General features: G+C 39.2%; 1 protein-coding gene across 1 annotated transcript in view; it reads right to left on the reverse strand.

Moving 5' to 3' along the window:
- LOC124024825 (methionine synthase-like) overlaps positions 1-14,952 on the reverse strand; it is a gene marked incomplete at its 3' end in the record, with an annotated part of 50,468 nt that overhangs the window by 25,809 nt on the left and 9,707 nt on the right. The window contains 7 exon segments of the mRNA XM_046338589.1: positions 1,330-1,470; positions 2,311-2,423; positions 2,714-2,793; positions 9,183-9,250; positions 10,641-10,702; positions 10,820-10,920; positions 11,132-11,226. Of these exon segments, the coding sequence (XP_046194545.1) occupies positions 1,330-1,470; positions 2,311-2,423; positions 2,714-2,793; positions 9,183-9,250; positions 10,641-10,702; positions 10,820-10,920; positions 11,132-11,226 (660 nt within the window).

Here is a 14,952-nt window from a genome sequence, read left to right on the forward strand (position 1 = left end):
TGAGGATAAAGAGGACAACGAGGAGAGAGATGAGGATAAAGAGGACAACGAGGAGAGAGATGATGATAAAGAGGACAACGAGGAGAGAGATGAGGATAAAGAGGACAACGAGGAGAGGAGAGAGATGAGGATAAAGAGGACAACGAGGAGAGGAGAGAGATGAGGATAAAGAGGACAACGAGGAGAGGAGAGAGATGATGATAAAGAGGACAACGAGGAGAGGAGAGAGATGAGGATAAAGAGGACAACGAGGAGAGAGATGAGGATAAAGAGGACAACGAGGAGAGAGATGATGATAAAGAGGACAACGAGGAGAGAGATGAGGATAAAGAGGACAACGATGAGAGGAGAGAGATGAGGATAAAGAGGACAATGAGGAGAGGAGAGAGATGAGGATAAAGAGGAGAGGAGAGAGATGAGGATAAAGAGGACAACTAGGAGAGGAGAGAGATGATGATAAAGAGGACAACGAGGAGAGAGATGAGGATAAAGAGGACAACGAGGAGAGAGATGAGGATAAAGAGGACAACGAGGAGAGGAGAGAGATGAGGATAAAGAGGACAACGAGGAGAGGAGAGAGATGAGGATAAAGAGGACAACGAGGAGAGGAGAGAGATGATGATAAAGAGGACAACGAGGAGAGGAGAGAGATGAGGATAAAGAGGACAACGAGGAGAGAGATGAGGATAAAGAGGACAACGAGGAGAGAGATGATGATAAAGAGGACAACGAGGAGAGAGATGAGGATAAAGAGGACAACGAGGAGAGGAGAGAGATGAGGATAAAGAGGACAACGAGGAGAGGAGAGAGATGAGGATAAAGAGGACAACGAGGAGAGGAGAGAGATGATGATAAAGAGGACAACGAGGAGAGGAGAGAGATGAGGATAAAGAGGACAACGAGGAGAGGAGAGAGATGAGGATAAAGAGGAGAGGAGAGAGATGAGGATAAAGAGGACAACGAGGAGAGGGGAGAGAGGAGGATAAAGAGGACAACGAGGAGAGGAGAGAGATGAGGATAAAGAGGAGAGGAGAGAGAGGAGGATAAAGAGGACAACGAGGAGAGCTGGCTAAGTGACCTTCAGCTTCAGTAAAGGCCTAAAGGACTTCTTCTATAGATGAACTCTGTTCTTAGAGTTTGAACTCTGAACTCTGTCCTTAGAGTGATGTCCTGCATCTCCAGGCCCTTCAACAACATGGTTCAGCTTCCTGTAGCTCAGTACATAGTAACATCATCACAGGAAGTGGTTTAGAAACACGATTAACCGTCGGGAAGCATTCAACAGTACGCAGGTATCTTATCTTTTTGAAATGTCCAGGTGATTCCTACCCTGGCGATGTCCGGCTCGGAGGATATGAGACAGCAGAACCGGGCCATGGCGGCAGGACCCTCCAACATCCCCTCGTCCATGTTGATGTCCAACACCTGGGCTCCCATCTCCACCTGGGTCTTGGCTATGCTCAACGCCTCCTGGAGACAGACAGGGACCGGTTCACAGACAGGGACCGGGACACAGACGGGGACACAGACAGGGACACAGACAGGGACCGGGTCACAGACAGAGACACAGACAGGGACACAGACAGGGACCGGGTCACAGACAAGGACACAGACAGGGACACAGACAGGGACACAGATAGGGACCGGGACACAGACAGGGACACGGACGGGGACACAGACGGGGACACAGACGGGGACACAGACGGGGACACAGACAGGGACACAGACCGGGACAGGGACACAGACAGGGACCGGTTCACAGACGGGGACACAGACACAGACAGGGACACAGACAGGGACACAGACCGGGACACAGACAGGGACTGGGACACAGACAGGGACACAGACACAGACAGGGACACAGACACAGACAGGGACACAGACACAGACAGGGACACAGACACAGACAGGGACACAGACCGGGACACAGACCGGGACACAGACCGGGACACAGACCGGGACACAGACCGGGACACAGACAGGGCCCGGGACACAGACAGGGACACAGACAGGGACACAGACAGGGACACAGACCGGGACACAGACCGGGACAGGGACACAGACCGGGACAGGGACACAGACCGGGACAGGGACACAGACCAGGACACAGACCGGGACACAGACCGGGACACAGACCGGGACAGGGACACAGACCAGGACAGGGACACAGACCAGGACACAGACCGGGACACAGACCGGGACACAGACCGGGACACAGACCGGGACCGGGACACAAACAGGGACACAGACAGGGACCGGGGACCGGGACACAGACAGGGACGAGGAGGATAAAAAGGAGAGACGTTTCACCTCGTAGTTTCCCGACATGATCAGCTTGGCGAACTTCCTTGATCCAGCCACGTTGCAACGCTCGCCGATGTTGACGAAATTAGTGTACGGACCGATCCTGAATGGCTCCAGACCTGTGGCACAAAACATGCTCAAGCTGTGGTGAAAAGCTCGTCAGTGGTTTTCTGCTACTATTCATCATCATCATCATCAGCTACCGTGACTGAGAAGGTAAATCTCAGAGCAGATCTACTGTAGATTCAGGTCCTCCCGGTCAACGCCATTATATTCATGATTATCTTTAAAAAGAAAAGACCGAACTGATCCTAGATCAGCACGTCTACTCTGCAAGGCTTTATATAAAATACCAGCCCTGGAACGGCCCGGAAGGACACAGAGCTCATCTAGACTCTTGTTGTTCTACCTGCGAGTAGCATGTAGTCCTGAAAGACATCAGTAGGGGGCACTCTGGGATGGCAGTGCTTCACTTTCTCAGCAATGGCCCTGAACACACAGAGAGAGATGTATATTAGTTTCATATCTATCACTCCTATATCTATAGACAATATATCAGTCCTATATCTACAGACAATATATCAGTCCTATATCTATAGACAATATATCAGTCCTATATCTATAGACAATATATCAGTCCTATATCGCTGGACAGCAGTATAGACAATATATCAGTCCTATATCTATAGACAATATATCAGTCCTATATCTACAGACAGTAGTATAGACAATATATCAGTTCTATATCTATAGACAATATATCAGTCCTATATCTACAGACAATATATCAGTCCTATATCTATAGACAATATATCAGTCCTATATCTATAGACAGTATATCAGTCCTATATCTACAGACAGCAGTATAGACAATATATCAGTCCTATATCTACAGACAATATATCAGTCCTATATCTATAGACAATATATCAGTCCTATATCTATAGACAATATATCAGTCCTATATCTACAGACAGTAGTATAGACAATATATCAGTCCTATATCTATAGACAGTATATCAGTCCTATATCTACAGACAGCAGTATAGACAATATATCAGTCCTATATCTATAGACAATATATCAGTCCTATATCTATAGACAATATATCAGTCCTATATCTATAGACAGTAGTATAGACAATATATCAGTCCTATATCTATAGACAATATATCAGTCCTATATCTATAGACAATATATCAGTCCTATATCTATAGACAATATATCAGTCCTATATCTATAGACAGTATATCAGTCCTATATCTATAGACAGTAGTATAGACAATATATCAGTTCTATATCTATAGACAATATATCAGTCCTATATCTATAGACAGTATATCAGTCCTATATCTATAGACAATATATCAGTCCTATATCTATAGACAGTAGTATAGACAATATATCAGTCCTATATCTATAGACAGTATATCAGTCCTATATCTATAGACAATATATCAGTCCTATATCTACAGACAATATATCAGTCCTATATCTATAGACAATATATCAGTCCTATATCTACAGACAGTAGTATAGACAATATATCAGTCCTATATCTACAGACAATATATCAGTCCTATATCTATAGACAGTAGTATAGACAATATATCAGTTCTATATCTATAGACAATATATCAGTCCTATATCTATAGACAATATATCAGTCCTATATCTACAGACAGTAGTATAGACAATATCAGTCCTATATCTACAGACAGTAGTATAGACAATATATCAGTCCTATATCTATAGACAGTATATCAGTCCTATATCTATAGACAGTAGTATAGACAATATATCAGTCCTATATCTACAGACAGTAGTATAGACAATATATCAGTCCTATATCTATAGACAATATATCAGTCCTATATCTACAGACAATATATCAGTCCTATATCTATAGACAGTAGTATAGACAATATATCAGTTCTATATCTATAGACAATATATCAGTCCTATATCTATAGACAATATATCAGTCCTATATCTATAGACAATATATCAGTCCTATATCTATAGACAATATATCAGTCCTATATCTACAGACAATATATCAGTCCTATATCTATAGACAATAGATCAGTCCTATATCTACAGACAATATATCAGTCCTATATCTATAGACAGTAGTATAGACAATATATCAGTCCTATATCTACAGACAATATATCAGTCCTATATCTATAGACAATATATCAGTCCTATATCTACAGACAATATATCAGTCCTATATCTATAGACAGTAGTATAGACAATATATCAGTTCTATATCTATAGACAGTATATCAGTCCTATATCTATAGACAATATATCAGTCCTATATCTACAGACAATATATCAGTCCTATATCTATAGACAATATATCAGTCCTATATCTACAGACAATATATCAGTCCTATATCTATAGACAGTAGTATAGACAATATATCAGTTCTATATCTATAGACAATATATCAGTCCTATATCTATAGACAATATATCAGTCCTATATCTACAGACAGTAGTATAGACAATATATCAGTCCTATATCTACAGACAGTAGTATAGACAATATATCAGTCCTATATCTATAGACAGTATATCAGTCCTATATCTATAGACAGTAGTATAGACAATATATCAGTCCTATATCTACAGACAGTAGTATAGACAATATATCAGTCCTATATCTATAGACAATATATCAGTCCTATATCTACAGACAATATATCAGTCCTATATCTATAGACAGTAGTATAGACAATATATCAGTTCTATATCTATAGACAATATATCAGTCCTATATCTACAGACAATATATCAGTCCTATATCTATAGACAGTAGTATAGACAATATATCAGTCCTATATCTATAGACAATATATCAGTCCTATATCTATAGACAATATATCAGTCCTATATCTATAGACAATATATCAGTCCTATATCTATAGACAATATATCAGTCCTATATCTATAGACAATATATCAGTCCTATATCTATAGACAATATATCAGTCCTATATCTATAGACAATATATCAGTCCTATATCTATAGACAATATATCAGTTCTATATCTATAGACAATATATCAGTCCTATATCTACAGACAATATATCAGTCCTATATCTATAGACAGTATATCAGTCCTATATCTATAGACAGTATATCAGTCCTATATCGCTGGACAGCAGTATAGACAGTATATCAGTCCTATATCTATAGACAGTATATCAGTCCTATATCTACAGACAGCAGGATAGACAGTATATCAGTCCTATATCTATAGACAATATATCAGTCCTATATCTATAGACAATATATCAGGTCTATATCTATAGACAGTATATCAGTTCTATATCTATAGACAGTATATCAGTCCTATATCTATAGACAGTAGTATAGACAATATATCAGTCCTATATCTACAGACAGTAGTATAGACAATATATCAGTTCTATATCTATAGACAATATATCAGTCCTATATCTATAGACAATATATCAGTCCTATATCTACAGACAGTAGTATAGACAATATATCAGTTCTATATCTATAGACAATATATCAGTCCTATATCTATAGACAATATATCAGTCCTATATCTATAGACAGTAGTATAGACAATATATCAGTTCTATATCTATAGACAATATATCAGTTCTATATCTATAGACAATATATCAGTCCTATATCTATAGACAGTATATCAGTCCTATATCTATAGACAATATATCAGTCCTATATCTATAGACAATATATCAGTCCTATATCTATAGACAATATATCAGGTCTATATCTATAGACAGTATATCAGTTCTATATCTATAGACAATATATCAGTCCTATATCTATAGACAATATATCAGTCCTATATCTATAGACAGTAGTATAGACAATATATCAGTCCTATATCTACAGACAGTAGTATAGACAATATATCAGTTCTATATCTATAGACAATATATCAGTCCTATATCTATAGACAATATATCAGTCCTATATCTATAGACAGTAGTATAGACAATATATCAGTTCTATATCTATAGACAATATATCAGTTCTATATCTATAGACAATATATCAGTCCTATATCTATAGACAGTATATCAGTCCTATATCTATAGACAATATATCAGTCCTATATCTATAGACAATATATCAGTCCTATATCTACAGACAATAGTATAGACAATATATCAGTCCTATATCTATAGACAGTATATCAGTCCTATATCTATAGACAATATATCAGTCCTATATCTATAGACAATATATCAGTCCTATATCTATAGACAATATATCAGTCCTATATCTATAGACAATATATCAGTTCTATATCTATAGACAATATATCAGTCCTATATCTACAGACAATATATCAGTCCTATATCTATAGACAGTATATCAGTCCTATATCTATAGACAGTATATCAGTCCTATATCGCTGGACAGCAGTATAGACAGTATATCAGTCCTATATCTATAGACAGTATATCAGTCCTATATCTACAGACAGCAGTATAGACAGTATATCAGTCCTATATCTATAGACAATATATCAGTCCTATATCTATAGACAATATATCAGGTCTATATCTATAGACAGTATATCAGTTCTATATCTATAGACAGTATATCAGTCCTATATCTATAGACAGTAGTATAGACAATATATCAGTCCTATATCTACAGACAGTAGTATAGACAATATATCAGTTCTATATCTATAGACAATATATCAGTCCTATATCTATAGACAATATATCAGTCCTATATCTACAGACAGTAGTATAGACAATATATCAGTCAGTCCTATATCTATAGACAATATATCAGTCCTATATCTATAGACAATATATCAGTCCTATATCTATAGACAGTAGTATAGACAATATATCAGTTCTATATCTATAGACAATATATCAGTTCTATATCTATAGACAATATATCAGTCCTATATCTATAGACAGTATATCAGTCCTATATCTATAGACAATATATCAGTCCTATATCTATAGACAATATATCAGTCCTATATCTATAGACAATATATCAGGTCTATATCTATAGACAGTATATCAGTTCTATATCTATAGACAATATATCAGTCCTATATCTATAGACAATATATCAGTCCTATATCTATAGACAGTAGTATAGACAATATATCAGTCCTATATCTACAGACAGTAGTATAGACAATATATCAGTTCTATATCTATAGACAATATATCAGTCCTATATCTATAGACAATATATCAGTCCTATATCTATAGACAGTAGTATAGACAATATATCAGTTCTATATCTATAGACAATATATCAGTTCTATATCTATAGACAATATATCAGTCCTATATCTATAGACAGTATATCAGTCCTATATCTATAGACAATATATCAGTCCTATATCTATAGACAATATATCAGTCCTATATCTACAGACAATAGTATAGACAATATATCAGTCCTATATCTATAGACAGTATATCAGTCCTATATCTATAGACAATATATCAGTCCTATATCTATAGACAATATATCAGTCCTATATCTATAGACAATATATCAGTCCTATATCTATAGACAGTATATCAGTCCTATATCTACAGACAGCAGTATAGACAATATATCAGTCCTATATCTATAGACAATATATCAGTCCTATATCTATAGACAATATATCAGTCCTATATCTACAGACAATATATCAGTCCTATATCTATTGACAATATATCAGTCCTATATCTACAGACAATATATCAGTCCTATATCTATAGACAATATATCAGTCCTATATCTACAGACAATATATCAGTCCTATATCTATAGACAGTAGTATAGACAATATATCAGTCCTATATCTACAGACAATATATCAGTCCTATATCTATAGACAATATATCAGTCCTATATCTACAGACAATATATCAGTCCTATATCTATAGACAATATATCAGTCCTATATCTATAGACAGTAGTATAGACAATATATCAGTTCTATATCTATAGACAATATATCAGTCCTATATCTATAGACAATATATCAGTCCTATATCTATAGACAGTAGTATAGACAATATATCAGTTCTATATCTATAGACAATATATCAGTCCTATATCTATAGACAATATATCAGTCCTATATCTATAGACAGTAGTATAGACAATATATCAGTTCTATATCTATAGACAATATATCAGTCCTATATCTATAGACAATATATCAGTCCTATATCTATAGACAATATATCAGTCCTATATCTATAGACAATATATCAGTCCTATATCTATAGACAGTAGTATAGACAATATATCAGTCCTATATCTATAGACAATATATCAGTCCTATATCTATAGACAGTAGTATAGACAATATATCAGTCCTATATCTATAGACAATATATCAGTCCTATATCTATAGACAGTAGTATAGACAATATATCAGTCCTATATCTATAGACAATATATCAGTCCTGTATCTATAGACAGTATATCAGTCCTATATCTATAGACAGTAGTATAGACAATATATCAGTCCTATATCTATAGACAATATATCAGTCCTATATCTATAGACAATATATCAGTCCTATATCTATAGACAATATATCAGTCCTATATCTATAGACAGTAGTATAGACAATATATCAGTCCTATATCTATAGACAATATATCAGTCCTATATCTATAGACAATATATCAGTCCTATATCTATAGACAGTATATCTGTCCTATATCACTGGACAGTAGTATAGACAGTATATCAGTGCTATATCGCTGGACAGTAGTATAGACAATATATCAGTCCTATATCTATAGACAGTATATCAGTCCTATATCGCTGGACAGCAGCTCGTGTCAGAGGACAGAGCAGACGACAGGTCACCTGATGTGTGCAGGAGTCGTTCCACAGCATCCACCAACCAGATTCACCAGACCATCTGTAGCAAAGTCCTACACAAATAAGAGAGTCAGTCACTGTGTATAGAAACTGTAATGATACAATGACTATGAGGTCAAAGGTCAGACTGTCAAGCTTTAATTTGAGAGTATTTTCATCCATATCAGCTGAACCGTTTAGAGATTCCAGCCCTTTATGTACATAGTTCCCCCCCCCATTTTAGGGGACCAAAAGTATTGGGACACATTCACTGTGTATTAAAGTTGCCAAGCGTTTAGTGTTTTGTCCCATAAACCAGGCACACAATCATTACATCACGCTTGTGACTCTATAAACGTGTTGGATGTTTGTTTTGGTTGCCCAATAGAAACTAATGGTAAATTATGTATAGTGTCATTTTGGAGTCACTTTTATTGTGAAAATGAGAATAGAATATGTTTCGTGACACTTCTACATTAATGTGGACGCTACCGTGGTTACGGATAATCCTGAATTAATCCTGAATGATAATGCTTGAGAAAGTTACAGACACACATCATACCCCCTAAAACATGCTAACCTCTCACCATTACAATAACAGGGGAGGTTAGCATTTTATATCATAACCCCTAAAACATGCTAACCTCTCACCACTACAATAACAGGGGAGGTTAACATTTTATATCATAGCCCTAAAACATGCTAACCTCTCACCACTACAATAACAGGGGAGGTTAGCATTTTATATCATAACCCCTAAAACATGCTAACCTCTCACCATTACAATAACAGGAGAGGTTAGCATTTTATATCATAGCCCTAAAACATGCTAACCTCTCACCATTACAATAACAGGAGAGGTTAGCATTTTATATCATAGCCCTAAAACATGCTAACCTCTCACCATTACAATAACAGGAGAGGTTAGCATTTTATATCATAACCCCTAAAACATGCTAACCTCTCACCACTACAATAACAGGGGAGGTTAACATTTTATATCATAGCCCCAAGACATGCTAACCTCTCACCATTACAATAACAGGGGAGGTTAGCATTTTATATCATAACCCCTAAAACATGCTAACCTCTCACCACTACAATAACAGGGGAGGTTAACATTTTATATCATAGCCCCAAGACATGCTAACCTCTCACCATTACAATAACAGGAGAGGTTAGCATTTTATATCATAGCCCTAAAACATGCTAACCTCTCACCATTGCAATAACAGGGGAGATTAGCATTTTATATCATACCCCCTAAAACATGCTAACCTCTCACCAGTACAATAACAGGGGAGGTTAGCATTTTATATCATACCCCCTAAAACATGCTAACCTCTCACCATTACAATAACAGGGGAGGTTAGCATTTTGGAGTGGAATGATATTTATTAATTTGTCTGAATCAAATTGATAGATCATTCATTGGGTAGACCAGCTATAAATCAACGAGTTGACCTTTAAATGTGAGGCTGTCAACTCCGGGGTCTCATCGTATCCACCGAACGTATTGGGGAGACCTGAAACGAGAGGAGGGTGTGAAAACGGCAGATCGTTGGTTGTGAACACACAAAGAAAAGGTGAGCTAGCTAGATGCTAAGTTGCCGGGTGAGTGGAGACGGATGGGTGCTGGTTACCTGCGTTGGGATAGCACAAGACGTGAGCCGTGGTGCATTTCCCAATAGCCTGAATAAAAGGCCTCATCTCAGTGGCTCCTAAGGCACAGTTAAGACCAATACTGGAAGAGAGGAACACACTGCACATCAACCTATTGAGGCCCAGTCTGATGAGGTCAGATATTGTGGATTCCAATAATCTCTCCAGCAGATCTGAAGTTTGAAGTTTATTTGAATATAAAACAGCAAGAAACTTGAGGACAAACCTGTGGAAGTCAACAACAACAACAACAAGGTAGTATTGAAGTACTGAAGCAGAATGTAATGACTCACCAGAGGGGTTTGGCATGGGACACACTGATGACGAAGGCCTCTCCCGTCTGTCCTGAGAGAGTTCGACCACTCCTGTCTACGATGGTGCCTGATATCTAGAAACACAATCAATCAATCTGTCCTGAGAGAGTTCAGTCCTGCGTTTATATTTTTGTTCAGTGTATTTTAATGATTTGGAAAAAGGCGCTCTGATCCGGACGCTTCCCGCGGAGACAGACAGACAATTGGATTGCGTCTCCGCTTGTGTGGTCAAGCAAGTGAGGGAGACATCTTAAATCAATGGAAGAAGGAATATAAATGACCGAATTAAAAGTGAATTGAGAGCGAGAAAAGGCTACAACGACCAAAGCCAACATGTAGGCTGCTGTTTAGGATATAATCTGAATGGAGTTATGCGTAGCTAACTGTAGGACGGTGAGAAGCACAGTCACCTTATGGCTAGCAGCTTCAATTAGCCTTGTTAGCTAACTGTAGGACGGTGAGAAACACAGTAACGTTATGGCTAGCAGCCTCAATTAGCCTCGTTAGCTAACTGTAGGACGGTGAGAGGCACAGTAACGTTATGGCTAGCCTCAATTAGCCTCGTTAGCTAACTGTAGGACGGTGAGAGGCACAGTAACGTTATGGCTAGCAGCCTCAATTAGCCTCGTTAGCTAACTGTAGGACGGTGAGAAGCACAGTAACGTTATGGCTAGCAGCCTCAATTAGCCTCGTTAGCTAACTGTAGGACGTTGAGAAGCACAGTCACCTTATGGCTAGCAGCTTCAATTAGCCTCGTTAGCTAACTGTAGGACGGTGAGAAGCACAGTAACGTTATGGCTAGCAGCCTCAATTAGCCTCGTTAGCTAACTGTAGGACGGTGAGAGGCACAGTCACCTTATGGCTAGCAGCTTCAATTAGCCTCGTTAGCTAACTGTAGGACGGTGAGAAGCACAGTAACGTTATGGCTAGCAGCCTCAATTAGCCTCGTTAGCTAACTGTAGGACGGTGAGAAGCACAGTAACGTTATGGCTAGCCTCAATTAGCCTCGTTAGATAACTGTAGGACGGTGAGAAGCACAGTAACGTTATGGCTAGCAGCTTCAATTAGCCTTGTTAGCTAACTGTAGGACGGTGAGAAGCAAAGTAACATTATGGCTAGCAGACTCAATTAGCCTCGTTAGCTAACTGTAGGACGGTGAGAAGCACAGTAACGTTATGGCTAGCAGCCTCAATTAGCCTCGTTAGCTAACTGTAGGACGGTGAGAAGCACAGTAACGTTATGGCTAGCCTCAATTAGCCTCGTTAGCTAACTGTAGGACGGTGAGAAGCACAGTAACGTTATGGCTAGCAGCTTCAATTAGACTCATTAGCTAACTGTAGGACGGTGAGAAGCAAAGTAACATTATGGCTAGCAGACTCAATTAGCCTCGTTAGCTAACTGTAGGACGGTGAGAAGCACAGTAAAGTTATGGCTAGCAGCCTCAATTAGCCTCGTTAGCTAACTGTAGGACGGTGAGAAGCACAGTAACGTTATGGCTAGCAGCTTCAATTAGCCTCGTTAGCTAACTGTAGGACGGTGAGAAGCACAGTAACGTTATGGCTAGCAGCCTCAATTAGCCTCGTTAGCTAACTGTAGGACGGTGAGAAGCACAGTAACGTTATGGCTAGCAGCTTCAATTAGCCTCGTTAGCTAACTGTAGGACGGTGAGAAGCAAAGTAACATTATGGCTAGCAGACTCAATTAGCCTCGTTAGCTAACTGTAGGACGGTGAGAAGCACAGTAACGTTATGGCTAGCAGCCTCAATTAGCCTCGTTAGCTAACTGTAGGACGGTGAGAAGCACAGTAACGTTATGGCTAGCCTCAATTAGCCTCGTTAGCTAACTGTAGGACGGTGAGAAGCACAGTAACATTATGGCTAGCCTCAATTAGACTCATTAGCTAACTGTAGGACGGTGAAAAGCACAGTAACGTTATGGCTAGCAGCCTAAATTAGCCTCGTTAGCTAACTGTAGGACGGTGAGAAGCAAAGTAACATTATGGCTAGCAGACTCAATTAGCCTCGTTAGCTAACTGTAGGACGGTGAGAAGCACAGTAACATTATGGCTAGCCTCAATTAGCCTCGTTAGCTAACTGTAGGACGGTGAGAAGCACAGTAGTGTTATGGCTAGCCTCAATTAGCCTCGTTAGCTAACTGTAGGACGGTGAGAAGCACAGTAGTGTTATGGCTAGCCTCAATTAGCCTCGTTAGCTAACTATAGGACAGTGAGAAGCACAGTAACGTTATGGCTAGCAGCCTCAATTAGCCTCGTTAGCTAACTGTAGGACGGTGAGAAGCACAGTAACGTTATGGCTAGCCTCAATTAGCCTCGTTAGATAACTGTAGGACGGTGAGAAGCACAGTAACGTTATGGCTAGCAGCTTCAATTAGCCTTGTTAGCTAACTGTAGGACGGTGAGAAGCAAAGTAACATTATGGCTAGCAGACTCAATTAGCCTCGTTAGCTAACTGTAGGACGGTGAGAAGCACAGTAACGTTATGGCTAGCAGCCTCAATTAGCCTCGTTAGCTAACTGTAGGACGGTGAGAAGCACAGTAACGTTATGGCTAGCCTCAATTAGCCTCGTTAGCTAACTGTAGGACGGTGAGAAGCACAGTAACGTTATGGCTAGCAGCTTCAATTAGACTCATTAGCTAACTGTAGGACGGTGAGAAGCAAAGTAACATTATGGCTAGCAGACTCAATTAGCCTCGTTAGCTAACTGTAGGACGGTGAGAAGCACAGTAAAGTTATGGCTAGCAGCCTCAATTAGCCTCGTTAGCTAACTGTAGGACGGTGAGAAGCACAGTAACGTTATGGCTAGCAGCTTCAATTAGCCTCGTTAGCTAACTGTAGGACGGTGAGAAGCACAGTAACGTTATGGCTAGCAGCCTCAATTAGCCTCGTTAGCTAACTGTAGGACGGTGAGAAGCACAGTAACGTTATGGCTAGCAGCTTCAATTAGCCTCGTTAGCTAACTGTAGGACGGTGAGAAGCAAAGTAACATTATGGCTAGCAGACTCAATTAGCCTCGTTAGCTAACTGTAGGACGGTGAGAAGCACAGTAACGTTATGGCTAGCAGCCTCAATTAGCCTCGTTAGCTAACTGTAGGACGGTGAGAAGCACAGTAACGTTATGGCTAGCCTCAATTAGCCTCGTTAGCTAACTGTAGGACGGTGAGAAGCACAGTAACATTATGGCTAGCCTCAATTAGACTCATTAGCTAACTGTAGGACGGTGAAAAGCACAGTAACGTTATGGCTAGCAGCCTAAATTAGCCTCGTTAGCTAACTGTAGGACGGTGAGAAGCAAAGTAACATTATGGCTAGCAGACTCAATTAGCCTCGTTAGCTAACTGTAGGACGGTGAGAAGCACAGTAACATTATGGCTAGCCTCAATTAGCCTCGTTAGCTAACTGTAGGACGGTGAGAAGCACAGTAGTGTTATGGCTAGCCTCAATTAGCCTCGTTAGCTAACTGTAGGACGGTGAGAAGCACAGTAGTGTTATGGCTAGCCTCAATTAGCCTCGTTAGCTAACTATAGGACAGTGAGAAGCACAGTAACGTTATGGCTAGCAGCCTCAATTAGCCTCGTTAGCTAACTGTAGGACGGTGAGAAGCACAGTAGTGTTATGGCTAGCCTCAATTAGCCTCGTTAGCTAACTATAGGACGGTGAGAAGCACAGTAACGTTATGGCTAGCAGCCTCAATTAGCCTTGTTAGCTAACTAATTGAGTAATTTAGTAATTTAACTCAGAAATATACTGGCAAGACACTGACAAAAAGACAGAATTCATACT

This window comes from Oncorhynchus gorbuscha, unplaced genomic scaffold (assembly GCF_021184085.1).
Source record: "Oncorhynchus gorbuscha isolate QuinsamMale2020 ecotype Even-year unplaced genomic scaffold, OgorEven_v1.0 Un_scaffold_2016, whole genome shotgun sequence".
NCBI classification, from domain to species: Eukaryota; Metazoa; Chordata; class Actinopteri; order Salmoniformes; family Salmonidae; genus Oncorhynchus; species Oncorhynchus gorbuscha.